This window comes from Acanthopagrus latus, chromosome 18, assembly GCF_904848185.1.
Source record: "Acanthopagrus latus isolate v.2019 chromosome 18, fAcaLat1.1, whole genome shotgun sequence".
Lineage (NCBI taxonomy): Eukaryota > Metazoa > Chordata > Actinopteri > Spariformes > Sparidae > Acanthopagrus > Acanthopagrus latus.
Window position 1 is genome coordinate 30,032,979 of NC_051056.1, and position 27,500 is coordinate 30,060,478.

General features: G+C 42.5%; 1 protein-coding gene and 1 long non-coding RNA gene across 7 annotated transcripts in view; one reads left to right on the plus strand and one right to left on the minus strand.

Annotated features, from left to right (window-relative positions):
* Nucleotides 1-42, minus strand: part of LOC119007740 — a 1,419-nt gene extending 1,377 nt beyond the window's left edge. For both annotated transcript variants that reach the window (XR_005071219.1, XR_005071218.1), the window contains exon 1: nucleotides 1-42. This exon is cut by the window's left edge. This is a non-coding gene — a long non-coding RNA (uncharacterized LOC119007740).
* Nucleotides 1-27,500, plus strand: part of gria2b (glutamate receptor, ionotropic, AMPA 2b) — a 49,183-nt gene that overhangs the window by 15,358 nt on the left and 6,325 nt on the right. For all 5 annotated transcript variants that reach the window (XM_037077599.1, XM_037077596.1, XM_037077597.1 and 2 more), the window contains exons 3-12: nucleotides 9,678-9,917; nucleotides 18,273-18,469; nucleotides 20,636-20,689; nucleotides 21,185-21,343; nucleotides 22,710-22,877; nucleotides 24,840-24,944; nucleotides 25,073-25,180; nucleotides 25,530-25,736; nucleotides 25,872-26,239; nucleotides 27,075-27,273. In XM_037077599.1, the coding sequence (XP_036933494.1) occupies nucleotides 9,678-9,917; nucleotides 18,273-18,469; nucleotides 20,636-20,689; nucleotides 21,185-21,343; nucleotides 22,710-22,877; nucleotides 24,840-24,944; nucleotides 25,073-25,180; nucleotides 25,530-25,736; nucleotides 25,872-26,239; nucleotides 27,075-27,273 (1,805 nt within the window). The remainder of the gene's footprint in view (nucleotides 1-9,677; nucleotides 9,918-18,272; nucleotides 18,470-20,635; nucleotides 20,690-21,184; nucleotides 21,344-22,709; nucleotides 22,878-24,839; nucleotides 24,945-25,072; nucleotides 25,181-25,529; nucleotides 25,737-25,871; nucleotides 26,240-27,074; nucleotides 27,274-27,500) is intronic.

The window sequence follows — 27,500 nt, forward strand, 5'->3', positions numbered from 1 at the left end:
TCGGATGCAGGCAGACAGGCAGGTAGAGGAACAAAAGGTGAAGATAACCACTGTCCAACACCAAGCAACAAAAGAGCAGGCGGAGGAAAATAGTCAGTGCTAATGAGGCTGATGTGAGACAGGTGAGCAGGGAAGTCAGGCTGGAGCACAGGAGGGAAACAGAACACAGGTGAGCAGGAAGTAGGAAGTGACAAAAAGACACAAGAGGATAAAACTACAAAGTAAAACAGGAACCAAAATCACTGCGTCTAGAGATCCACTCCAATCCAAATGTATTTAGAAACCCAGAGATAAACCATGAGGAGAGGAAACCAGACATAAAGAGCCCTGATGGTCACGTACATTTACACATTTGTTCTGACAATAATGAACTCAGAGCTTTATGTGCTGATGATCCCTGACTCCCATGTTGAAGTTAAGTTAATAATGGAAACCAACAGACTCACCACTGTAGAAAGCACATTTAAAAAGCAGAGCTGCACAATAAAAAAATGGCAATAATCATAAAAACAAACAAAAACACAAAGCGAACATCTCATAATGAGCTAAACACTAAAACAGCAGTGGACCAAAGTGCTGTAGAATCTCTAAACAGCAAAAACCATAAAAGAAAAACAACAGCACAATTAAAACACAAAGACCAGGAAAATAACACAGAGAGGAAATTCACATAAACACCATAGAATAAAAATGTGTTTTAAGATTTTAAACAGGCAGTTTGCAGCCCTCCTCTCCTCCGAGCTTCAGCCTCCTTCTCTTGATGACCACGAGATGGTTGCAATAGTTCATTTACACTTTTGCTGCAAAATAACAACAATTAGTCCAAATGTCAGTGTGTATAGGAGGAATCTAAGGTCACCTCTGCAGCACCTGCAGACAGAGTGAATAAAGGTTGATTTATGGATCTTTGATGCCTGCGTTCAGTAACATTACAGAGGTCAAGATCCAAAACACTGGATCCTGCATGAAGTTTAGAACCAGAGAATATTACAAATAGAGGAAACTGGAATGAGGAAGCTGAGATAACCCCGCTGACATCACATGGGTTCATTTCAACACAATCACACATCTGTAATCACTGGCTGATTATCGTTCTATTCATGACTAATAAACCAACTTTTATGTATAAAATCAGTGGGGCTGTTCTAATGTTATTGAGGGTATTGATTCCAAACTCACAGGGGAGATGCTGGTGCAGTGCATTGTTAGTTCGTGGTAGGTGATGTAGCTTTAGTCAGCAGTCCAGCCTCGTCAATAACAGGCGTGGATGAGCAGCCTCCTTCCCCCGCCCTCCACCCTTCAAGCATTCAAATGTGAGAGCAGCAGAAGGCGGAGCTGAAATGACGACGGGGACATCAGGGGGGCGCTGTACAACGATTGAGAGCGCAGCTTAGAGAGCATTCATCAGACTGTGTTCTTGTGAAACCTCCATCCTCCATCCAGGGCCCCGTCAGAAAGCCTTCAGGAAACAGGTCAGTGAACAAAAGGAGAGAGCGAGAAAGAGACAGGGAGGAGTAGGATGGGAGCTGGGAGGAGGAGGAGGGGTCAGAGGTTGATACGAACTGAGCTGCACTGTTCTTCTCCAAACCAGCTGCCGGAAGAGCTGCTCCGAGGCGGACAAAAACACTTCCCAGCGGGGCTCGCCGGCCCGCAGTGACACCTCCCAGAAGTCTTCCTATCGGCCTCTCAAGAGCGTGACTGAGCAACAGAGTTTCATAATGACGAGATTATCAGAAGTTTGATTTTCACATGTAGTATTCATGTTCATTTTGATAAATACAATCCATTCTGCTGATTTCCTGACATTTAAAGCCTCGACACTACTGCACATGAGACGAGATGAATATTTTCTGCAGAACGGAGTAGAGAGGGAACATGGCTGAAATATGTTACCCTGGCAACAGTCTACGGAGGGAGAGAGACCAGATCCAGCGTTATGGGCTGCAGACAAAGCTGTTAGTAGTTACAAAACGCTGCCCACGCACCTCCAATCTCATCTGTCATTGATTATTGATAAACATTTTGTTTTCCTGAAGTGTTGCATGTTCCAGCATGCTGAAGAACATTATTCCTTTTATATTCCTTTAACCTAAAGACGTCCTTTGGGAATGGTGAGAATAGGAATTCAGCTGAGGGCTAAACAGCTTATTAATTTAGATCTGAAGAAAAGATGAAAGTCTCAGAAATTGTTCTTGTGTCAGAGCCTCGAGTGAGAGACGTCTCTGAACATTTTCTATTTCTGAGGTTTAATGATAGAGAAGCAAATACCTAATAAAGCAGGAGTCTGATATTTCACCAGCGTTAAGGAAGACAGAAATGATTTGGGTTTCAAAAGCTTCTTTGAGTTGCCTCGCTTCACCTGCAGCAATGGAGGACGGACAGGACGACTCTGTTCGACGCTACAAGTGTAGAGATCAGCGACGGGAGCTGAGACGTGATTCTTTTAAGTGCTGATGTGTCTGCAGCCGAGGATGAAGCGGAAACATAAATATTTTTTGAATCGCGATAGACTATTGAGCTTCAGAGCTGCTGGTGGGGAGAGTTTGTTATCTGTGGACAGAACCAGCCTTTCTGATAAATTAAAGGGTAACGCCACCAGTTCTACTCATTAGAAGTGAGTTTACAGGTCTTGGGGAGAACTACTGCATTGGTGAAAAAGTAGTATAAAGAGCAATACAAATTAATTACTGTGTTTACCAGATAACATGCAGCTTCTTCTGGAGTCACCAAATGTATCATGCTACTATTTTACTACTAAATGTTTATATTTAGCTGCAAATTACTATAGAAAATTAAACAATAAGTTTTTGAAGGATTGCAGCTCTCTAATCTTTCTCCTCGTTGGAGAATATGAACCCATGTCCACGTGGTTTTCTATGTGTTTCTCTGTGCAACAGAACCATCGTCCTAAGTAGCCCACACATCATTTATCATTGAGGATGTTCACATCATTATCATTATAGTTATCATAGACAGCCCTTTAACCCAGCAGATGTAGTTACCTAACTGTTCTTTAAACCTCGTCCATCAGCGTAGGTGTTGTTGGACCGGTCACACGGGTCACTTTGGAAAGGCGCTGACAAACCGACTACTTTATCCAGTTTGCTGGAGACACACAAGGTCAAAATCGAGGCGTGCAGCAACTATATCAGTGACAAATGTGCTCAGGTCGCTCTGACGGAAGGTGTGGAGGCTGTAAGTGGCCTCGCCAGCAGGCCTCAGATCAGTTTTACATAAAATCCCCAAAGTCCCGAAGCCTTTTCTGTGTGGTGAGAACAGGAGTGTTAAGGAGGGTGAGACATCTAACAGTCAGCTCTGTTAGCTGTGACTGGACTGCTGATGATCATCACCACAGTGACGTGGCCTCAGTGTGTGTGTGTGTGTGTGTGTGTGTTGGTCCTCTATTAAATATCACATAGATGTCCTCTGCTGATTTAATGAATGTCCTCTCTGATCACTACAGCTACATACAAACCCAACATGTATCCTCCAATTAAACACTTTTGTTCTTGTTTCCTTTAATTTTTTTCATGTAAATGTTACTCTGGTAATTAAAGCACTAATGTAAGCCGAGGTTCTCGACACCATCAAGTCGCTCTGTATAAAAGATGATTCAGGTGGATTTAAATATGATTTTGAAAACATTACTTATGACTTAAAAGGTTATGATAAATGTGACATTTAAGAATATTGAAAATAACGATTTTTATTAATTTTCCTCTCATCAGACCTCAGTGTGCACATCTGGAAGTGTGGGTTCTCATTAGTGATGAGAAGACTAGATTAATTTTCCTTCCCCCAAAAGATAAATAGATATCAGTAGCTGTCATCCCTTCAAGAAGCACCTCACTGATGTTGGAGTGTTAGATGTGAGCTCAGTTTGGGTGTTTTAATAGCCAATTAGTTAATTTATGCAGGTTTAATCTTTGATCAGTGACAGCAGCGGTGTAAACAGTGGTGGAGATGCCTTCAGTGCCATGGTGGTGAAAACGAGGTCAGCTAATTGGGACGGCTAAATATATTTCGCAGGGTGCACCTTCTCCTTGGAAGGTGACGCAGTGCCGGAGTCACTGCTGCGACTAATTTAACATGCTGCTGATAACGAGGTGATCAGGACCTTCTGATGACCACAGAGTCAGATGAGAGCTGATGTAAATGACTGCAGTATTATGTTTTATTGCATTTATCTTCTTGATTATATTTACTATTCTCAACAAAATAACTTCAATAAAAATCCAAACAACATATATAATATAAATGGAATAATAAAAATAATGTACCAATCAGGTCACACATAAATAATTCAGAAACAAACTTAATGAAACATGACTTAATGGTGGAACCAGGGCGTTTGACGAGTTCTGAACCAGAATCAACAATCAACTCTCTGACAAATTGGACCTTTAATGAAGAAATGAATGATTTTTAAGAGATAAGTCTATTTTACTATCTCCACTGCTACCTGCTCTGTGGGAGAGGTGGAAGTTTGAGATCTCATCTGTTGATGCAGTTTAAAATTTGATATTCACATCCCACAGCTGTTTCTAAGAAACCCAATAATGTAAATGTGAAGGCTGAGAGTTCGTCCTTCCTTCAGGACAGACTAGGCATGAATGAACTTCACTCTCGACCCCCCGCTGTGAATCACCTGAGTTTCACCTGTGAGTGTAGAGTCAGTGAGAACAGCTTCACATGCAGCCGGCGCAAGTGGTTCAAACACTGTGAAATCATGGAAATATGTTAAAAAAAAATACATAAATCTGGAACATACAGTAATATGCATCATGTCTGCTCTGGTTCTACATATGGAACCTTCTCTTAGCAATTCATCTGATGTCGTACATCGTCTTCATCACAAAGCTCAATGCTATTGACTTCACTTGTTCATAGAAGACCCATTAAAATCATCCAAGAGGAGTTCAACCAGCTGAACACAGCTGAACACAGACAGAGCAGACACACATGCACATGTGCACGTACAGTTTCTATTCACTGTGCACTATTGTCTGAAACTACAATTTTGGGATCACAAGTCCCCAAGTCCTCAGTGTGTTTATCTCGCTCAAACATTCCCAGATTAAGTGAGAGCTGCATTTTTTTTCTTATTCTATCTTTTTGAACAGAAAGATATGGAGGGAGAACCGGGTCCACACAGCTTACACACCCAGCAGTGAGCAATAACAAGATTTGCTTCAACATTTTGCTCGTGGTGCCTAATTAGAGTGACCTCATCAACACCGTTAAGAAAACGATTTACCCAGTCGCTCCGTTTTCTCTGTGTTCGGAGGGATTTCTGCAGGCAAATGCTGCCTGGTTTCATTGAAAAGCAGTCAGATGTGACCGAGGCTTAATGGCTTTTCCAACAATCCTCACTGTTTCTAAAAGTTAATGTTTGTGGCTGGCTTTTCCTCGTTAATTAAACATTTCTCAGTTCATCACAGAAGAGGCACACAGAGATCAACATCCTCTCTGAACGGTGGCTGCGTGCAGAAACGGGTGGTGCACTGCTTCTGGATGTGAATCACCACACTTGGTAATAAAGTAACATGTTGTCAAACTGTTCGCTCTGGCATAAGCTGCAGCACAGTCGTGGGGATATCCAGCCGCTAAGCATGAGCTCAGAGAGTTTTAATCCTGGGCGAACTCAGCAAGCTCACCAGCAGAGAGGGTGTCAGCAGAGAAAACCACAGACACACGACAATGGAGAGAGTGACGCAGAGACAGGAAGAAACTCTACAGCTCTATTAGCTTCAGGGGGCGGCAGCGAGGAGCGCTACAGCATATCTGTTCTCCTCCGTGATGCCGCGATGAGATAGGAGGTTTTGTTCCTCGTCTAAGAACAAATGTGAGATTTGTCATGCAGTCCGTATCATTCTCGGGTTCCCAAACGCAAAATGTGACATGAACAAAAACAAAGACGATGTGTTTCATGGGCTCCAGTAGATGAACGCAGTGATAAAGAGGATGCAATGATGGAGAATCAAGTAGGATGAGGAGGGAAATATGACACAAAGGATTTTATTATGTTGAATCCTCTGTGAGACTCAGTGTCATCAGCACTGTCCTCACTTCATTTCTGAAAGAAATTGTTGCCAGCTGGGACAGTGTGTGTGTGTGTGTGTGTGTGTGTGTGTGTGTGTGTGTATGATATAAAATACTCCACCCTCCACTCAGAACACAAACTTTTCCTTCTTAGTTTCAGGCCCTCTTCCCCTCAGTCAGCTGTTCCCCACCAACATCACTGCCATGAACTACATGTAACCTAAATGCTCCTCTGAGGAATGTTTCATCCTCTTCGCTGAACTGTACAAAATCATTTTCCCATTAGACTTTGGCATTGAAGGACGACACATTTTGGGTCCTATTAGCTCGCAGTTAGACAAAAGTGAAATTAGATTAGTGAGGCCTGATCTCTCTGCGGCCACAGCTCCGGCTTCTGTCATCTGCTAAACAGATTAGGAACGCCGCCGCAGACTGATGGAGGTGATCGGACTGCTGTTAACGGTTTGTCTCCGATGACTGTGATGAACATTTAATTGCTCGAGTCAACGAATCTGTAAAGACTTTGGAAGCACATGAATACTGGCAGGCGATGAAAGCTGGCCTTGCCCCGGCTTATTTTGGCCCATTCTTGTTGAGCGGTGCATTAGCGAGGGCTCTGAGGGGTAAGAGGCAGCAGGGGTGGTTGGGGTAACCTTAAACTCAAAGAGCTTTTGATTATGGAGCGAATGCTTTCAGCACCCCGGACTAATTAGAAAATCTGAGGTTGAAGTATATGAATAACATACTTTCTGCATCACAGAACTTTGCTTGATGTAGTTGAGCGGAGCATTCAACCAACTCTTAACATTTTGGCTCTCTTGACACGGCTAGAAAATGTATAAAATCACCTGCCAAGGATATATTAATCAGCATCAACTGATTAATATGGGTATTTCTTAATTAAGAGCAGCTTGGAGCCTGAATATATCAGTGTTTCTTGTGGTTTAACTTCCTACGTTGTGGTGTAGGAGTGTGTCAGTACACCGTGATGTCACTGTTGCAACATGTCCTTATACCTGAAAGACTGAGTAGGTCTACTGACAATAACAAAACAATATGGATGCAGGTATGACAGACATACCAGACCTACTTTGTCACATAGTTAATGTTGTGAAATTGTGGCACCTCATCCAGGTTTAGGCTGCAGAACTACTTGGTTAGGTTTAGGAAAAAATCTTGGTTTGGTTTCAAATAACTATACTAGTTATGTAATTTAAGTTGTGCACAAAACTGAAGTCATCAGCAGTTTCCTGTGTGGAGATTCTGGGTTTGATCCGTCCTCCCACCCTGACATCCTCCCTCTGTGGACTCCTTATGTTGCTCTTTGTCACCTGACTTCCTCCTTTGCACCTGTCATATTTGCCACTGGAGACCTCGTGCCAGTCCACCGTTCAGATGAGGATGGGCAGCTGAAACCCACCTGAAGCTGTCGGCCTGATTTATTTTAGCATGATTATAGTTTGTGTAATTTTTCCCTCATCAACATCTTTGTCACTTAGTTGTCACATTTCTGATTGCGTTGCTGGTTTAAGAAGTATGTAATCTGAATTCCCATTTCAGTGATTTTCTTTAAATCATGTCCTCTGTCTCCTTCTGCATAGACACACAGGAGTGTCCTGATGATGATGATGATGATGATGATGATGTCAGTAATGTTTTCTCCATTACTTTGGTGCAGCAAATTACTTTGAATACCACAATACCCATGCGCCTCAGCTGCCGTTGCTATGGTGAATAGCTGTTGCTATGGAGAATAGACATGAATCAGAAGTGTTGTGAATTCAGCGGCCTCGTCATTGTGGTGGGAGCAGACATCAGAATTGTACCTTGCATGTTAAAGTGATTTGATTTAAGAGCCATTAGTTTTCTAACAGTTGTGTTTTTTAGCTGCAGACCATCTTTACATGTAACAGGATCAGAATCTGGATGCACATAGAACTGCACTGGTTGGGAGTGGTAGACTTCTTTCTTTACATGTTTATACAAGAAAACGTTATCTATCTTATTTATTTATTACATAATATCAGTCACCTGCTGACCCACTGTCTGAGCAGAAAATGACTTTCACTTCTGGAAACAAGTGTGCCTGGAATAATTTCATAACCCTATCTGAGACAGGATGAATTAGTTTGGGTTTAATTTAAGTTCTTCACGGTCCAAGTGTGTCTGTGGCGTTCAGCAGGGACGACGTCTGAGAACAGACTGAGTCTCGCAGACTGCCTGATTCATTTACCAGAGACGAAGTTTAATGACCTGCTGTTAATTTCAACCCAAACTGCACAAATGAAGCTGCTCGGTGCCTAACGGTACAAGACAGTGTCTGTAAAGACTACTCACTGTGTAGGCGTGGGACAAGATTAAAGCAGGAATTGAACCTTTCCAGGGAGAAAAGCTTCTACGTGACTGTGTTGAAAACATTCCGTCAATCCGATGTTGCTCAGACCACAGCAGTCTGTCTTTATGCAGCTCAGCATGAGTGCATCTCATCAATGATGGCTGCTACAGCCAGTACACAAGTGGCAGGATGCCTACTTACGCCAGGCCAGCTAATATCTGATGTATGGACTCCATTCCCCTTCGTCAGCAGGTCATCACAGTTATATCGTGGAGAGAGAAATCACTCATTAGTTTATTACACTGGAACACACATATGTCCACATCAATAAGCCTGATTAACTCACATTTGATCAATACACATTTACAAGCAACATGCCAATCTGCTGACCCCGGTGTGCTGCTTGAGAAACAGCCTGCAGCCTCAGGATTACCGACACACTCAGCATCCAGCCGTGTTTACCTTCAGTCTGAAGTGCACTTCTCTGGTCCGTGCATAATGAATGTTAGAGGCCAGCAAAGGTACGATATTGTATGTACCTGAGCACAGGTCGTGAATGATTGAACAGAGGAATATGCAGAGTCAACAAGATGAGGATGTAATACAAATAATGTGATGTCTTCATGAATACAGGCTGCGTAAAAGGAACCCAACAGCAGCAATCATTTAACTCCACGGGCCTCTTAAGAGCATAAATTAAGGATGTTAAATAACACATTTCCTGCTAATAGGTGGCGGTGAGGCAGCGTAACACATGCACGCTGCTGCATGATCCTCAGAGGAGAAGCCTGACATGATTTTATGCCTTTGCAGAACTCAAACACAACACGGCACCATCACAGCATATCATGCCTCAGCACAGATATGAAGAATTAATGTGCTGTTTCAGTTAATGCTCGACTCGCTCTGTACACAACATGGTTTATTCCCACTGTATCAAAAAGTCATAGGTCCACTCATTAAAGTTTCAGACGTTGACCGGCCTACAGTGGATCTTTCACCGTAACACGAGCACTCCCCTGGCAGTGCTTAAGGACAGCCATCCATTAATCAGCCGGAAGAGAGACTGAGAGAGACGTCTCTTAATGCTTGTGTGCAGCCCTCATGTGCACTAAAGGATTGTAGTAAACGTCTTGGATGCATACATTGTCATGAGTTACAGCGAAGAGCTCTAAAGCATTCGCAAATAAAAGTCAGAGGAGTTGATTTTCCTGACTAAACACAAGGAAGTGTTTGCCTGCAAGAGTTAGAGGATCTTTGTTAAACCTCCACCTGAACATCTCTCTCTCCTCTGCTTCAGTCTGTTCACAGTTCTCAAGAGGAGTCTACGCCATTTTCGGATTCTACGACAAGAAGTCTGTCAACACCATCACGTCATTTTGCGGGACGCTCCATGTCTCCTTCATCACCCCCAGCTTCCCTCTGGATGGGAATCAGCAGTTCATCATCCAGATGCGACCTGATATCAAGGGGCCCCTCCTCAGCCTCATCGAGTACTACAAGTGGGACAAGTTTGCCTACCTGTACGACAGTGATCGAGGTAAGACACCATTTTGTGTTTCATGAAAGCGTCTTGTGGGATCAGATTAACTGAAAGTTGCCTTTTGCCCATTTAATTTCCTCCCAAACAGCTTTAAGCTTTTAAGCCTGCCTTTTTTGTATCATGGTGGTCCAGCTCACGCTGAGGCTACCTTACATTTACAGTGAGGGAACATTTAAAAACACAAGATTTTTAATGAGTTCCACCAGACTTACTCGCTCTCCTTGGAGATCTTTGGGTTGTAACACTGTTTGGATGCACAGCATGAGTTTGTAGGAAGCTGCAGCTGTTCTTATGGACTACATGTGAGGATACAGCTTCATATTTAGACCAGGCAGCTGTATTCATTTATACATGACAACAGTTTTACTCCTTCAGGGGAACAAAGTCATTTCTTCTCCCTCTGAATAAGGAGCAGCAATTTGCCTTTGTTCAATCCAGCGATCGTGGCTGAACTGCCTCTTTCAGAACGAGCAGCAGTTATATGCAAAACAGCCTGCATGTAGCACAGCGCAGGTAAATCTAGGGAAAGGGCATTTTGGTTCATTACAAACAGCTTGTCACATACAATCAGCGATAGCACCTGCTGTGTTCGAGAGTCTGTTTTATGTAATATCAAGGGGAGGGGAGGCAGAGTCATACCCGACATACAGTCGGGGTGATGATGTGCCCCGCAGATGTGGACTCACTCGGTCTTCGCAGAGGTGTGACTCTTCTGAATCATCCGTGTATGATATGAACACTGAGTCCTAGAAATCTGCCTAGAAATCCTTTCTGTATGTTCATGGCAGACATTTTGACTCGACATTTTAAGAAAAGCACAGGCGTGATAACGGGGAGCTCTCATTGGTTGCAGTGTAACGACGCGTCGTTCCCTACTTTGTTTTTTTCCACTCAATAGAATCCGATGTGTTGTTTTGGTTTATTGCACATTCACTTCGTGTCCTTTTTCAGACATGCACTGCTTCACATTCACACCTGGGAGCTACCCAGTCCTGTATTGTTGGCCTCCGGTTCAATGTGGCCTTTACTGAAGAGAGAAATACACACACACACACACACACAACTGTGTTTTTCATGGACAATATTTCATCAATCTCATTGAGATTATTCTGATTCAAACTTAATTGTTTACATGTATGTGTTTACATGGTTAATATTTTCCCATCGATCATAATATCAGTGGTTTGCACCATCCCTCTTGAACTGATTGAACTGATTTGGCCATTTATTCTGCTTATTAGTGGAATATCAGAGTCCATGTAAACACAGCTAATGTCAAACATCACCAACCTCCTGGTCTGTCGATCCATCACACATACAGACGAGTAACAGATGCTTCATAGCTGTCCATGATGAAAAATAACATTCAGTATGAATTGTTCTGTGCATTAATACAGAAAAGATGATTAAAGAAAACAGTCTTATGGACTGGAACATGTTGCAGTCAGAAGTAAACGTGTCTCTGTGCTGAGACTGTGCTCCTGTTATTGTGATCCTGGATAAGATCCCAGATTGATTTTATGCGAAGCAGTCAGAGATGAAAAATTATCCCCCCTCACACTGTAATATCCAGACTTACTTCATATTCAAATCTGTTCCCTCTCTATTCTTTGATCCCTTTCATCAGTGACTTTTTCCTCTTTTCGATGCTGATGTAAGTCTGGAAATTTTAATTTTCTTGGCAGACATTTTTCTTCAGTGTCTGAACGGTTCGACACAGAATACATTGTTTATCAGCAGAGGCAATTTTGTGTTTTTTTCCATCTGACATCCAGCGTCTGAATATCACAAAATGGCTTTTTAAGACGGGTGACAGCTGAGAAAGACAAAGTAATGTGTGAGGTTAAAGAACACGGGACTGTGGCTTGTGTGTTATCTCACTTTGCTTTGTCGTGTGACTCATTCCGTCGTGTCGTCTGCTAATTACGATTCTTCTGAGGACAATGCAGCCTGCTGCAGCACAGAGGGACCATCCAGGACTGAAAATAAAATCTCCTCTAAAAATTAAACTTTCGTTCTATTTTAATACTTCTACTGCAATGGAAGAATATAATCAAGACCTCTGCAGTATCAGCTTACAGTGGGATAACATTGTTAAGTCATTTTAAATAGGGTTGCACATTTATAGCCCTTTTATTACCTCCCTTTACAGAGAGAAATCACTCATTATTTTTATTTTCTGAGGAGGCTTGGGATCACTTTTAAAAAGTGCTTTGAGGGCACTGAATGGCACTTGAAGAAGTCCCAAAGATAGCTTACAGGAACAATTAAATAACACACTCGGTGGCTTAAAGTAATACGAAGTGAATCTATACTCTGAGAAGTGGGATACCCAGTGTAGTGCCAATGGCTTGGAAGGGATTTAATGCATTTCTGCTCTGCATTATCTTCAACACTCCGTCGTTTCCCATCACTTAGTATCTGCTGCTGCACCTTTTCCCCTCACACACACACACACACACACACACACAGACACACTTTGCCTTCACTTGATCCATCTACAGTATCTGCCTCCCTCTCATCCCTTCCCCACATGGTCCCCTTCCTCTTCACCCACAGCCCATTGCTAATCTTTCCCAGTCAGCCTCGCTCTGACTGACGGCAGAGCCAAACGCCGTTCTCCTTCCAAATTCGGAGCGCCGGCTTCAACCAGCTGCTTCAGATCGTCCTCGCACCGACGCTAGCTCTGACCTGCTGTCTCTACTGTACATCCGCGATGGCACTGAAGGCCCTGTTGTGCATATTTCATCATTGCATGGCTGTCTAATTAGGTCAGTGTGATCCACTCATTCCCATGGCAACCAAAGTGTAGAGAGAGAGACAGAGAGAGAGAGATGGAAAGTGACTGAGCTGGTTGGTAAATGATGCAAGGATGAGTGTGTGGGTGTTTCTCAGTCAGAGAGGAGAGGAGGCAGTAGAGTTGCCGCTGGTTATGATGAATTCCATTAGCACACTGAGACTAATGGATGGACCAACACCACCACTGTCAGCTGCTGTCAGTAAGTCAGTTGAGATAATGGACGTTTGTAGGTGGGTGGATAGACACTCTGAGCACTTGTTCTTGGATTCCTCTGGCTCACTGAAGTGCGTATTCTCACCAAATCTTAGAATTTGTTGTAAATCAGGAAAGAAACAAAGAAAAGGTTAATTGAAACCTGGTTCTTTGGTCACCATGTCTATAAAAACAGCACAGTATCGTGGATTCTTCACCAGCTGATGTGCATCCAGTGTCGGTGTCTTAAGATTTAACATTCCTGCACTAAAATGTCTGCAAACAAGACTTTTATGTCCCAAATGATTTTAACAATGTTCAAACCCAGATAAACATACATTCCCACAATCCTATGGAATCGTGCCTCATTGCCAGATTTTGTGTGAATTCAGCTGAAGTGTATAGCTTCATCCTGTCTGCTGTGTGTGGCTGCCGGCCAGCTCTGTGGGTGTGTAGTGCAGCCACGCCCCTGACCAGTTCAGACAGACGCAGACCTGTAGCTCACAGAGGAGAAGCCTGTTAGTCCAGCATCATGCGGAAACATTCCACACAGGGTTTGCAAAAATGGCATATTTACTTAAAAGCAAACAGAATTTTCAGATGTGAATACACGAGGAACTCTTTTGGAAAGCTACGGAATGATTCTCCAAAACATGAAAATAACTTCCTCTCAGTCAAAGCTCCGACCACAGGAACAGCCACCAGCTGCGCCCCTGTGTGCACCTTTTGCTGTGATTATGGCCATTTTGCTGCTGTGACTTTGGCTCTTGCTATTTCTGTTCAGCAACGTTTTGTTTCAACAGCTAAACTGCACCCATCACCACAGTCAACCACTCACGGCTGGTGAGCCCTGACTGGTGGACTCAGCAGAGGAACTGGTTGTTGCTACTCATGACAAAAATCTTGTAACAGCTTAATTGTCTTACTCTTACTGATACAGCATGTATACCACTTGATTTATTTTAATTAGTATGTTCTGTAATATTTGTTACCTGTTAAAGTACCATGAAAGAATTTAGAAAGCCACGATCATCTGTGAGAGGATGGACCTTCCTAACAAAATGACCATGTGGATTCTGGCTCTGTCTGTAATGGCAGCCCTGCAGCCAAGCTCAAAGCTCTGCTCCCATGTCTTTCAAACAGAGCCCATAACCACTTACCAATTGATCTAAGTGGTGCTTGGTAATGGTATTCTGTAGAAGGTGGACAGGTATACCTGGGGAGAGATTCTGGACCTTTACCACGGTGGATGAGCGAGGAAACAATAGCTGGAAGCAAAGAGATTATAGCTTATATGAAGCTGCATTTGCAGGTATTGAACTACTTTCCTCTATGCATTATTTATGAGCCTCTTCTTATTTGAATAGTTTTGCATGACATTATGCGAATGCTCATACTTTAACATACATCGACTCATTGAGATGTTGTGATCAATGAGCGTGAAGTTAAGCTGTTTCAGTCAAGGCTCATGAGAAAAGATGAGAAAATCTCCTGACTGGGAACAAGAAGTTACGCTTCCTTCAAAAAAAATCACACAATAAGGAAAAGCTACTTTACACACTAGCTTGTGTCCCGCTATCCTCCTCTGACCTTTTAAATACAGGACAACTACGGGGTAAATGCGAGATCACAATAACTCTCCAGTGCAGCAGTGGCTCTTTGCCTGTTTGAACGGATGGCATGATGTTGGCTGCGAGCCACGACATAACATACGTCTCACTCTAAACAGAAGCGATAATAAGCTATTTTTCCAAGGGGAGTATGCAGCAGTCTGTGAACTGCAGAGGAAACCAGTGGAGCCAAGTCTCCACTTGAGTTCCGGATTTAGAGCAGCGACAAAGCTTTTTATTATACGGTTATCACAAGGCTCATTGTACAGATACATAGATACGATCTGGAGTCGGCTGATGTGGAGCAGAGCTGAGAGAAAAAGCCCGATCATTAGAGTTGTGTAAACAGCGGTTGACTGCGTGACCTACTGATGATTGTGGGGGTATTAACTCAGCAGTAAATACACCTGTGAAGCTGTATTATACTGAGAATACACCTTCAATCCACACATACCACGGGTAATAATGCATTACTGTCCGGTTGATTGTGTCATTCCAGGGTCATTAAGTACTGATGCTTCTGGTTAGTGAACCGGTCAAACCTACTAAATGATTAATCAGTATTTGACGACCTGCGAATGAGACTCCTTTAACATGTCGGGGCTTGGCTTGCAGGATCTGAGGGTAGATATTATGTTTGTCTCTGTCAGTTCAGTGCAGATTTGCTTGGTACTGGTGCAGCAAGGACGTTTTGACCCAGGTCAGCTGGTCGGTTGGTTGGTTGGTTGGTCAGTTTGATGGTTGGTTGGTTGGTTTGTCAGCTGGATTACACAAAAACACTGAACAGATTTCCACAAAACTTGTATGGAGGCTGGGTTTCAGGTCAGAATAAATCCCATTAACTCTGCTGAGGAAAAATCTGCTGTATTTAAGTGTCTAGTTTCTTATTTAATGAGTACAGAAGGGGGACTGTGGGGCCTTGGCTGAGGTAGACACTCTACTGAATGGCATTCTAGTTTATTCTTTAACACAACAGATGCAACACGTGGGTCTGAAGGCGCTGGGGTTTTTGGATGGAGTAATGCAAGTAATGGAATGAGCAATGTGCCTAATTGCTTTTGCCAGTGAGTGATTCATTACGTACTCCTGAGTACTTAATACAAACGACCTGATTGATTTAACTTGTTCCAGCATGCACAAGGACGCTAAGATAAATGACAAATCCGTATCCATGCTTTAAAGTTTTTCTTGTGGGTACATTCACTCCTGGTAAGGTCCATTTCACCTTAACGATATTCAAGTGAAGAAAAGATTTAGCTACTGAACAAACATATAACACCTGTATTGATGTCTCACTATCTTTCCACCATCCACTAAAAGAAGGTTTTTGAGAATGCGCCTCTGCAAAGTGATTGTGTTTTAAGATTTTGGGTGAAGCTCTAAATTTGTCCAACATTAAATTAGGAGCCTTGTTTATGAATATTTCTTTAGAACAGCGTTAAGGCTACTGTATCAGACCCCTTTTTAAAAGATAATAGTATGGAGCCACGTCGAACAGTAATGAGCACAGTACAAGGACGCACAGCTCACAGACAGAAGCTGCGTAAAATTAGAACTTAACCTTAACCACCATCAATGCATAGTCCTTGCTTTATCTTCACTTTAATCACTTTTATCTCTCTAAATTCTAATTATCTCATTTAATAAGCATCGATGAAACAGTCACATTTAACCACACCATAATGGCCTTACTGTAATTGTGATGTATAGTTCATTCAGATAAAACTGCAAGCCTCCATTTTCCTCCCCGCCATCATAAAACCACCGCCGTGCGTCGCATGAAATTGATTACATCTGTAATTCACCTCGCTGTAGCACGGCGGAATGAAACGCTCGACCCTTTTATCAAACCTCTCTCCAACTGCCCTCTGCAGACCAGGATCAATATCAGTGGGATTCAGCTGTGAAACTAGATAGAGAGGGCGATGGGAATACAAGTTAAAATGGAGACTGCAGTCTTTGCCTTTAACAGACTGCGCCTCTGATTGATCGACAGCTGCTGCATGTAATTGAATTACTCAGAAACGGCAGCGTGTGTCTGTTCATTAGTTTTACAGGTCATGAGGTAAAGAATAAAACATGAGGGCAAAGGATGCTATCAATGTAAAGAGTATTATTATCAACACTCAACCAGTTCCAGACAGAGCAGAGAGAGCAGGTAAGTTTCCTCCAGCCTGTTTGAGTTCTTCAACTAAACATGGTCATTTTCTCTGGTGAGTCAGCGAGTGATGAGAGAGAGATGGAGGAAGTTCACATGTCTACATCTTTCATAAAGGCCGAGAGAAGGATGAGAACAGGGAACAAGTAAAATAAGCTTGTTAGCAGTCACTCTTTCATGGTGATTACCATCTTACCATCAGTCAATAGATAGAAAATAGATTAACTTCAATACATTTCCAGGAAACTTCCAACTGTCAGAAGGATTTCTGATTTCTGGAAGTTTTGTCACATCCGGCATTTCATTTCTGAGAGACAGGATAAAACAACCGGCACGTTGTTTAAGTCGTTTGGTCAGATGGAGATGTAAAGCTGCGTATCGTCAGCATAACACTGAAACCTGATGTTGTGGTTTCTAATAATAATACCAAAGGGAATCATGTAAATAGAGAATAACAACAGAAACATAAGTGACCTCTGGGTTATGCCACAGGAGGGGGAGAGGGCGTCACGGAAGAGATTTAGCCAAATGTAAATAGTAATGTTTTTTCTTGTTATTCATTTATTTGCAAGAGCAACATTTTAACTTTATAATAGTGGACTGCTATTATTCAGTCATGGTCGTGTGATTTTAAATGAGAGTTGTGGTAATTATTGTTTGTTAAAATACATTTCAATGATGTTATTTGGTAATTACCACCTACCAACCATGGATTGTGAGGAGCCTGTAAAATGAAGTGTTGCCAGGTTAGTTTACTCTTTGTGTTGTGGTGCTCATGACCGTATCATACACTGAAGCCTGCTCAGTTTTAATGTAACCGTAGATGTTTAAAGATGTTAAAGCTTGAAGATTGAGCTCTGTCCCACTCTGAAGTTTGGAACATTGGCAACTTCCCGTGCAGCTGCAGGCTGTGTGATTTGGTGAAAATCATCAGAACACGCGAACAAGTGGATCTTGAGCAGAGACTGTTTTGTGAATGACTAAATCGTTTTGAAAATTGAGAGGAGAAAAATCACAAAAGGTTGTATTTGAAAATGCGATCATAAATCCGCAGTATGAAACTTTCAGTGTTGCTGCAGTCAAGTGTATTGTCAGACCCACTTTCCTCCTACATGCTGGTCAGGTTCATGGCAGAACATCTGTGACTCATCATGATGAGCTCTTTACATAAGGCGTCGAGTCTCTGTAAAACCTCCACAGGGTCTGAATTTGCAGACAGTGAATGCCGATAAACGACCTATAAACATCCACGGTTTTCAAGTCTGACACATAATTTGTTTTTCAGTTTATTGTCATATTTTCTGTATCCCTGCCGCTGCTGTTCATGCTCTGTTCCCTTTGTGTGGCCACTTCTAACCCTCGCTGTGCCCATACGAGTCCACACGAAATGATAAAGAAGCAAAAAAGCATCCCAGACATCACTGGAGGGATATTTTGGGGTAAATTGACAACAGAGAGACAGAGATTGTGCAGACAAACAAGCCATGTCTCTGGTTTCTAGAACGTGTCTAAAAGCCTTCGGTATCAAAGCATTCTGGGAATAAATCAGTCCGACAGAGTCTGAATAATTCTGCTTTTGTTTGGCTCCTCAGGCCTGACGACACTGCAGGTTGTTCTGGACACAGCAGCAGAGAGGAAGTGGCAGGTGACAGCCATCAACGTGGGGAACCTGAAGGACGAGAGGAAAGATGAGGCCTACCGCTCGCTGTTCCAAGACCTGGAGAACAAGAAGGAGAGGAGGGTGATCCTGGACTGTGAGCAGGACAAAGTGAAGGACATCATGGAGCAGGTGGAGTGTTTGTTTTAATTCACTCTGGTGGCTTTGAGCTGCTGTTAGCGGGACGCTGGAGGATTCACTCCCACAGTTTTAGAGCAGTTTAGACATCATCAACCTGAAGCATTTTATGTGATTTTAACCTGATGAAATTTCAGTAAGCAAACTAGATTAAGGAAATTCACTGAGACCTCACAGTACGAGTGTTATCTCAGGTTTGAGGTGAAGCAGATGCTCAACTGTTGAAACACACATAGTACTTAAGTGCTGCACTTGATTGGTCCACTTTGTCTTCTTTTAACTTTTTATATTGAATTGATGGTTCTGGGTTTTTGATTTAATGTTAAAACTGAACACTTGGTGAGGCCTGTGTCAAATAAGCAAGTATCTCATGTCTGTGTCTACCTCTGTACAGATTTGTAAAACTATAGCTGTGGTTCGTTAGCTTTCTAGCTCCTACACTGCTAACAATCATATATATTTTGTCTGGTATTGGGTCTAAGATCTGTTAAAGACTGTGCGAGTGAGTATATTTGGGTTTTCTATTTAGTGTTTTGCTGTGTTGCATTACAACATTAATCAGGCTTCACAGTCCGACAAATTCTTTCTTTCTAGTTCTCAATACTTTGCTTAATTTAGGACCCATCTGAACGTGAGAGAGTTAATTTAGCTAAATAGTGGCGATTGACGGAACAAGTGCAGTTTACAGGATGTTAGCGAACCAGATTTCATCGGGCATGTCTGCGATGCGTTCTGGCCGCAATGCTGCCGGCAGAGCTGCTGACGGTCCCAGCAGGCGCCACTTGTGCTTCAGAAGCGTCGCAGAAGCAGCTCTCCACTCGGCTCAGCAAGAAATGTCTATTTCTGACAACAGAGCAGATCGAGTCAGGCAGGAAGTCAGACACGAGAAAATAAAACGCCCTGTGCAGACTTGGTATTTTCCAAAAAAGTTTGAAATAATAACAATAAATGCTGATGAAATTATGACATAACCACAACAAAGAACCAAAACCACACACTCTGACTGACTACAGTCCATAAAACTGAACAGAAAAAAGAAGTTTGATTGTACACAAATAAAGCACAAAACTGATCAGTCCTCTTTGTATTCGGTTATAATGTTTAATTTGAAAATGGTCATGCAGAAGGGAGAAAAACTCATTATGTGAGAATAGCACTGAGAAGTGTGAATAACATGCGGAATATTCTCCATATTTTTCTTTTAAGTGGGGGGACAGCAGGAAATGCTAACAACCCTGTCGTCCCATAATTACTCCTGTAGGACAAAAGTGATATTCAGTTGAATTATGTGCGTTTGAAACAACGCTTCGAAAAACAACCGTGTCATGCAGACCCGGCAGTCCGGCAGATGCAGAGAGGCACCATAACAATTACACTAATTGTTCATTTGGGCTGTAAACAAAACAATTGCAATTAAAGGCAAAACAGATGCACGTAAACAGGTTATTTTTACTCTACCTCTTACCCGGGAGAGAGGCTTATCGATTAGCATTTAAAGAATGCCAACGTCTCTTTAACCCGATGCCGAATGAAGTCGGTGCTGCAGCCTCGGTGCCTGTTTATCAGGGAAAAACAGCGTCCGCTCAGGTGGAAGTTTCTGCTTCATGTTAAAGACATTTATGTCGGAGATATGAGACATTTATTATTCAAGTCTGCCTCGAGTAGCGGCCCTGACAAACAGAGGGCCAGTCGAGCGGGAGGATTAGTTTCAGGTGTGTCATTTACGTGAGGTACTGAAGTGGTGGTTTGAAATATTCCTGTTATTTTCTGCTTTTTTTTCCTGCTGATAAAAGAAGTGGATGGGGAACTGGATATCTCTGTCTCGCTGTATCTTTGACTTCGAATGCCACATTTTCTTCGATGATAATGGCCAGAACTGTCGCCATGTTAGGGCTGATATAATGACAGAATTATAACACCAGAACACAACGGTGCATCTGTGTAGTCAGAGTCAGTTTATTAAGGAATCACAGTGGAAGTAAAACAAATAATAAAGAGCCGGCAGTTATATGGTGAGTCATTTTAAACTGTATTAGCAAAGTCACAATCTATGAAGATGAACTTGTTTCAGAGACTTTATTATTGCCGACTTGTTTGTCTGACATTTATTGATTTATTCCAGCTGGAACTCATTGCTCTGTTTTATATTTTTGTGTGCAGGTCATCACGATTGGCAGACATGTTAAAGGATACCACTACATCATCGCCAATCTGGTAAGTTTAAATGATTACTGCATTTGTTTAAAGAAGGCGTATTATGCCTTTCTTGTTTATTTCCTGGCTTCACTGTTATAAATGTTCTTGTGCATGTGAAAGGTCTTTAAAGTTCGGAGCTCCAGTGTCCCACAGAAAACACTGCTCCTTAAACGCCTCGCCACCATCACCATGTCACACATTTGCATCATTTATACCTACAATTATGGTAGAAGTGAAGCTAACTGGAAGCTGACAGTGAGACAGCCTCCGGGAGACGTGGTGAGCTGTGCAGGCTCAGGCGTGTGTGAGCGGACCAATCAGAGAGGGCTGGGTACTGGGGACGATGTGAACAAACGGATGTGTTTTTTAGCACTGAAGCATATAAACCTGTTCTAGTAGCAACCCAGAATAAAAGTATGAACATGACTATAAGCACAATATGTCTCCTTTAAGGACTGCGTTGTCAACTCATCATTTATTATAGACGTAACATTTTCAACTTTACGTTTTCAGGGTTTCATTGATGGCGACCTATCCAAAATCCAGTACGGCGGTGCCAACGTGTCCGGCTTCCAGATTGTCGACTTTGATGATCCCTTGGTTTCAAAGTTTGACCAGAGATGGGAGGCCCTAGAGGAAAAGGAGTATCCTGGTGCAGACAGTAAAATAAGGGTGAGTTTAAGCACGCATGCACTTAAGTTTTTATTTTATTTTATCATTTATTGGCCTGGCAGCATTGTTGGTTAAAATGTCTCTGTAAGCACTTAAATGTGCCTGAGTTGCTTTTAATGTGTTTATAACCTCGACGCAAACGATGCTGCCTCGCTCTGCGTCGTCCACGCTAACACTCACACGCACACACTGTGTGCATTATTGAACACATCGCTGGGTGAAGGTTATTCTGCACTGCTACATAAGCGCAGGTCTTTTATCCTGAATTCAATTCTACAATTTTTTACACAAATTTCAGTGTAAATTAAATTAGGACTTCATATACGAGCCACTTCATGTGACTCGTTCGATATCAGCTGCCACTCTTCGTCTCCAGTCTCAGAGACGATGTGACTTGCTCGTATTTGAAATATCAGCCATCTGCAAAAGTTAAATGTCTTTTTACTGCGACACAGCCCAACTTTTGCCAGCAGTTCAAGTCTGGGTGAAAAATCACTCTGACATTTACAACATAGTGCAGCACTGAGCATAAAACAACAGATAAAAAACGAAAATTAAAAGACCACCAGCCCCAGACATATAATATGCACTCTAATTAGGATGCGATACGAGGGAGGATAATGAGCGGGGGGTGTGATGTGTGTGCGTGGTTTAGAACTTCAGAGGAGGATAGTTAATCTTCAAAGTGGCTCGTGTTGGTCATCCTCAGTTGTGCAATTGGTGAATTTAAGGTTTGAAATTAGAATTAAAGCTTCTTTGTTGACGAACTGATGAGGCAAAATTACGCATGAGCTCTGTGTTTCAAAGCCACTTTGAATGGAGTTTGCCTCAAACCACTGCAGCGTAATATTTGGATGCTGTTGAGACTCGTCACAAAATCATCTGCAATGGAGCAAAACATCTCATTCTTGTTAAGTGAGACCCCACAGAGTTGCCAGTTTGGGGGGGAAATCTGTCCACCTGTAACAAGTGAAAGTAAAAGGACTTTGTCCTGCTGTGTCTGTTAAATCTTTTGTTTCTCATCTCTCTCACTGTTTGTTGTCTTTTAGCAAATATCTAGCTTCATTTTTCAAATTGAAAATATTAGCATGTTTTTGTTGGGGACTGTTTTTAGCTGCAGATGTCAGGCTGTCATGAGTATTTATAGCAGCAGGACGTATATGGCATCAGCTGAAAATAGACTACAGAGCGCGAGCTTACAGTGAATGAACACGTCACCTGGTGCAGTTTATGAACAACAATCAAAGCGTATTGCACGGGGATAATGTGGATCAGTGCTGGGTGAAGGTTTACATTGTGTTCAGGATGGATTTTTAACTCTCTGATGATCCTTTGCTGAGTGCCTTCTCCTATTGTTCTGCCCTAGTACACCTCAGCGTTGACCTACGACGCCGTGCAGGTGATGACGGAGGCCTTTCGCTACCTGCACAAACAGCGCATCGACTTCACCAGGAGGGCCAACAATGGTGACTGCCTGGCCAACCCAGCCGTTCCCTGGGCTCAGGGAGTGGAGATCGAGCGGGCGCTGAAACAGGTAACACATCGCACGCACACACACACACACACACACACACACACACATCCTCTTGTTGGTGAAGACATGTTGCCGTGGTAACAGCAGATCTCCCTTAGGAAATGCACAAACGCCCATGAAAGCAGAAAGTACTTCGCAGAGATTGATTACAGACTGATGCTTTCACAATGCATTCAGACTGGCACAGATGTACTGACAGCTATTCTTTACAAGAGAAACAGAAGCAGAGGTCTACCCACAGCCTGTCCTCTGAGCTTTAATGCGGGGTAAGATTAGCTTCACTCCCGCTGAGAAATGAAGCTCGACAGCCAAAGTGAATCCAAAGCGGATTTTTTCCACTTCGAGTTTTTTTCTTTTTTCTTCTTTTTTTTGTAGCTACAGGTTCTGAACTTGGAGCGCGAGTCAGATTTATAGTGATTCTGGTTTTTAAGCCAAGGAATCTGATAACAGCGCTCAATAGAGTCTCTGGACTTATTAATATTCAGAAAACATTTTCTGTATCTGAAATCACACAATGGCTGTTTCCGTCAGGATCTGAGAAGAAAAAGCACCTTTCAAATACATGAAATATATATTTTACAAAGATGCCTCTTGTGTTGCACCAACGGTTCAGGGTAACCATCTTGGATTTCAAAGAGCATTCAGTCAACTGACAGGATGTTTAAAGGTTTCTCTCCAGAGAAAGTCCCCGAGCAGTTTGCATGAGGTAGATTTATGAGTAGATTGGTGTCCACAACCCTGACTGCTGAGAATTGTGTGGTGACTGAAGAGAGATGCTCATGAGTTGATCAGTTGTCGTAAGTTTGCTCTGATTGGTTGTAAGTCAATCAAATATTGTCCAGTCAGCAGATCCATCCAGGATCACAAATCTCAGCTCAAACTGCCAAACTAGGCGCTACTGATCAAATATGAATCAAGATTCTGTTACTGCTTTGCTTCTGAGCTTAGATGTGTTCAGGAACATCTGTTATTCCAGGCTTCAGCCGTATTATGAGACTGTTTGTGACATGGATGGTTGTAGCTCCATCCCATCGCCTTCAGAGGCAGTTTGGTTTGAGCCCCTTTGATAATATTCCTCGGAAATCAAAAATGACTTACAGTAAGCTAGCAGACTGAAACACTTTTGGGAATTAGCAAAATGATGCAAAGCTACATTTCCATGAGACTGAATTGCATTCAACATATTTGTTAGGCTTCAAGTGTGTTTGAGTTGGAAACACAGCATTTAAACATAACTATGGTAACAGGAACAATCCTCAGCGTACCTGTAAGCCTCCTGCTGCTGCTTCTTGTCTCGGCCTCTTTTGTTGTTTAAGTTGGCTGCCAATTAGAGAAAAGAGTGAGGATGGAGAATATTTTTCAAGTGTCTGAACGAATGCTGTGTCTCAGCTGCGATCTCCTCCCCAATCTGGACACTGATGGTTTCCTTATGTCTCTCTGCTAATTTATAGCTCAGCATGAAACCCCATTTGAAGAATTTAGTATCACGGCACAAGCTTTCAGGATGAATTAAAGCACTTCCATCTCCGCTGTGTCTCGTGGTCAAATAGTTGAGTTCAGAGACTTCTCTCAGGCATCAACGGACACGCCAGAGTAGGAGAGATACAGATAAAACAAAAAAACGAGTCTCAGATAATAACCTCTTTTGGAAGATGAAAAAAAAAAAAACAATCACATTTTTATGCATCCATCCCCTAAAATCACACCAGCGGCACAGCTCCATTAGCCGGCAAGATTGCAGCTGAAATGCGTTCACTTTTGGAGGACCGATAATGGATGACAGTTCACAGAACATTTTGTTCAGCTCTTAAAATTGTGCAAATTGTCTCTTTCCAACAACCTGTTTCAGTCAGAAGCCAGTTTGATGATTTATCCACAACAGAATCGGAAGGCTGGTTTCATGTGATGGAGAAGTCTTTGTGTGCATGCTGTGAAAGCTAGTTTGATTTTTCTGTCTCTAAGGTGCGCGTGGAAGGCCTGACGGGAAACATCCAGTTCGATCAACATGGCAAACGGGTCAACTACTCAGTGAATATCATGGAATTAAAGAGTAACGGCCCAGTAAAGGTCAGCATCTGTTGTTGTTTTTTTACCTTGTGGATGGTTTGAATCTGCAGATCAGGTTGTGTAAAGCAGCACTATTAGCACTCAAGATTAATCATAATTTCATGGATCTCTGTTTTTCCTCCTGACAGATTGGATACTGGAACGAAGTTGACAAAATGGCCGTCACCAAATCTGATGTTTTCGCAAACGACACGACAGGAATGGAAAACAAAACAGTTATTGTCACCACCATCTTGGTAAATATTGTAATATGATAGTTTAATAAGTATAAACTGATGTAATTGTGTTTTCTGGTTCAACATCTGCTGCCACACTCTTAAAAGTCAAAGAGAATCTAAATCTATAATATATCAGTATCTGAATGTTGTGGTTGTGCTGAGGTTGTTTCCTTCTACGTGGATCTCATCTTTAAATCGACGCCCACAGTAACACCAGGCTGCTCATGATGTGATCAGTGCCCTGTTGTTCTCATAATGACCTGTCACCCTCATGTTAAACTCTCGTCTCTGCAGCTGCTTCTTTAAATCATAATCCAAACCTCTTGTGCTGAACAGTGTTTTCTGTTTTCTTCTCTCCGTGCTTCAGGAAGCTCCGTATGTGATGCTGAAAAAGAACGCCGACCTTTTCGTCGACAATGAGCGCTACGAGGGTTACTGTGTAGATCTGGCTGCGGAGATAGCGAAGCACTGCGGCTTCAAATATCAACTGAAAATAGTGGGGGATGGGAAATACGGAGCCAGAGACGCCGAGACCAAAATCTGGAACGGGATGGTTGGAGAGTTGGTGTACGGGGTGAGTTTCTATAACTGGATCCTTGATTTCCAAACCTCAACACAATGCTTGTTCTCCAGAACTGAATTTTAGACACACAATAAAATCCTGTTTAATAACTTCCTGTTTTCTTCTTCTTTGTCTTTTGTCTGACAGAAAGCAGACATCGCTGTGGCACCTCTGACCATCACTTTGGTACGAGAGGAGGTGATCGACTTCTCCAAACCCTTCATGTCTCTGGGAATCTCCATCATGATAAAGAAGCCTCAGAAATCCAAACCGGGAGTCTTCTCCTTCCTCGACCCGCTGGCCTACGAGATCTGGATGTGTATCGTGTTTGCCTACATCGGTGTGAGCGTGGTTCTGTTCCTCGTCAGCCGCTTCAGCCCGTATGAGTGGCACACTGAGGAGTATGAGGACGGGCAGATCCAGACCAACGAGTCGACTAACGAGTTTGGCATATTCAACAGCCTGTGGTTCTCCCTCGGAGCCTTCATGCGCCAAGGCTGTGACATCTCACCCAGGTAGGTCGGAAAAATCAATGACTGCCGAGTTTTTTATGGTTTAATTGATGAAATGATAACCGGTGACTTCATGCGTTTATAACTTATATTAGACTCATATTTCACAGTAACTACTTACACAGATTATCTTTAGGAGACAAAGAAGGAATAGGCCAGTGAAGAAATGAAACTTTTTAAAAGTTTTCAAGGTCAGTGCTGGTAGTGGCAGTATATTGTCTCTCCTCACTGAATATAGTGTCAGATTATGTCAGATATACAGTACTGTATAGATTTAATTACTTGTGAGAGCAGACACTGAGGCTGGTGAAGTTAGCGTTGTGTATTCACAGAGATGAATCAACATGTCTTCTTCATCTCATGCTGAGGACGTGAGGGCTGTCAGCACGACTCTGAATCAGACGGCAGTGTTACGTCCTGTCTGTTGGCTGAGAGCTTGTTGAGCTCGTTTGGTTCTTGGAGGCTGTTTAACCCGAGACAGAGCGACAACACGTCACTTCTAACGATAGATATTATTGCACAATGTTCACAAGTGGCCGTCCGTCGTGATGATATCAGAGAATAGAGCATTTTCTGTAGACTCACTGGTTTGTTAATGTGTTCTGTACAATATGTAGGACTCGACACAACTCAAGGAAATCAAGCGGCTAACTACACAATGAAATGGTTGACACAACTAATGAGGTGTTCACCGAAGTGTCTCATAATTAAGTTAAGAAGTCAAATCATGTCTACCCATCCGACTTCAGTTGCAGAACATTTTCTTTGTACTAATTGAGTGTTATAACAGTGCTGGATGATAAAAACTGATTATATTTCTGTATTTGTTTTCCACCAGGTCTCTGTCTGGGCGGATTGTCGGTGGCGTCTGGTGGTTCTTCACTTTGATCATCATCTCGTCCTACACGGCAAATCTGGCTGCTTTCCTGACAGTCGAGAGGATGGTCTCTCCCATTGAAAGTGCAGAAGACCTGGCTAAACAGACTGAGATAGCGTACGGGACTCTGGACTCTGGCTCCACTAAAGAGTTCTTTAGGGTAAGAGACAAACTCTTCATATTCCTTCAGAAACAAGTTTTTAGACTTTAGGTTGTAAAGTGTAACTGGCAAATGTGTCTAGAAGTGATATACAGTCAAAACTTCAAAACTTACTTTATTTTGCACTTGTTCTGAATACGACACCTTTATAATTTGAGTGAAGAGTTGAATCTTTCAGAAATGACCAGGAATTTCAGATTACCTCAGTTTTTTTGGTTTGTCCCCCT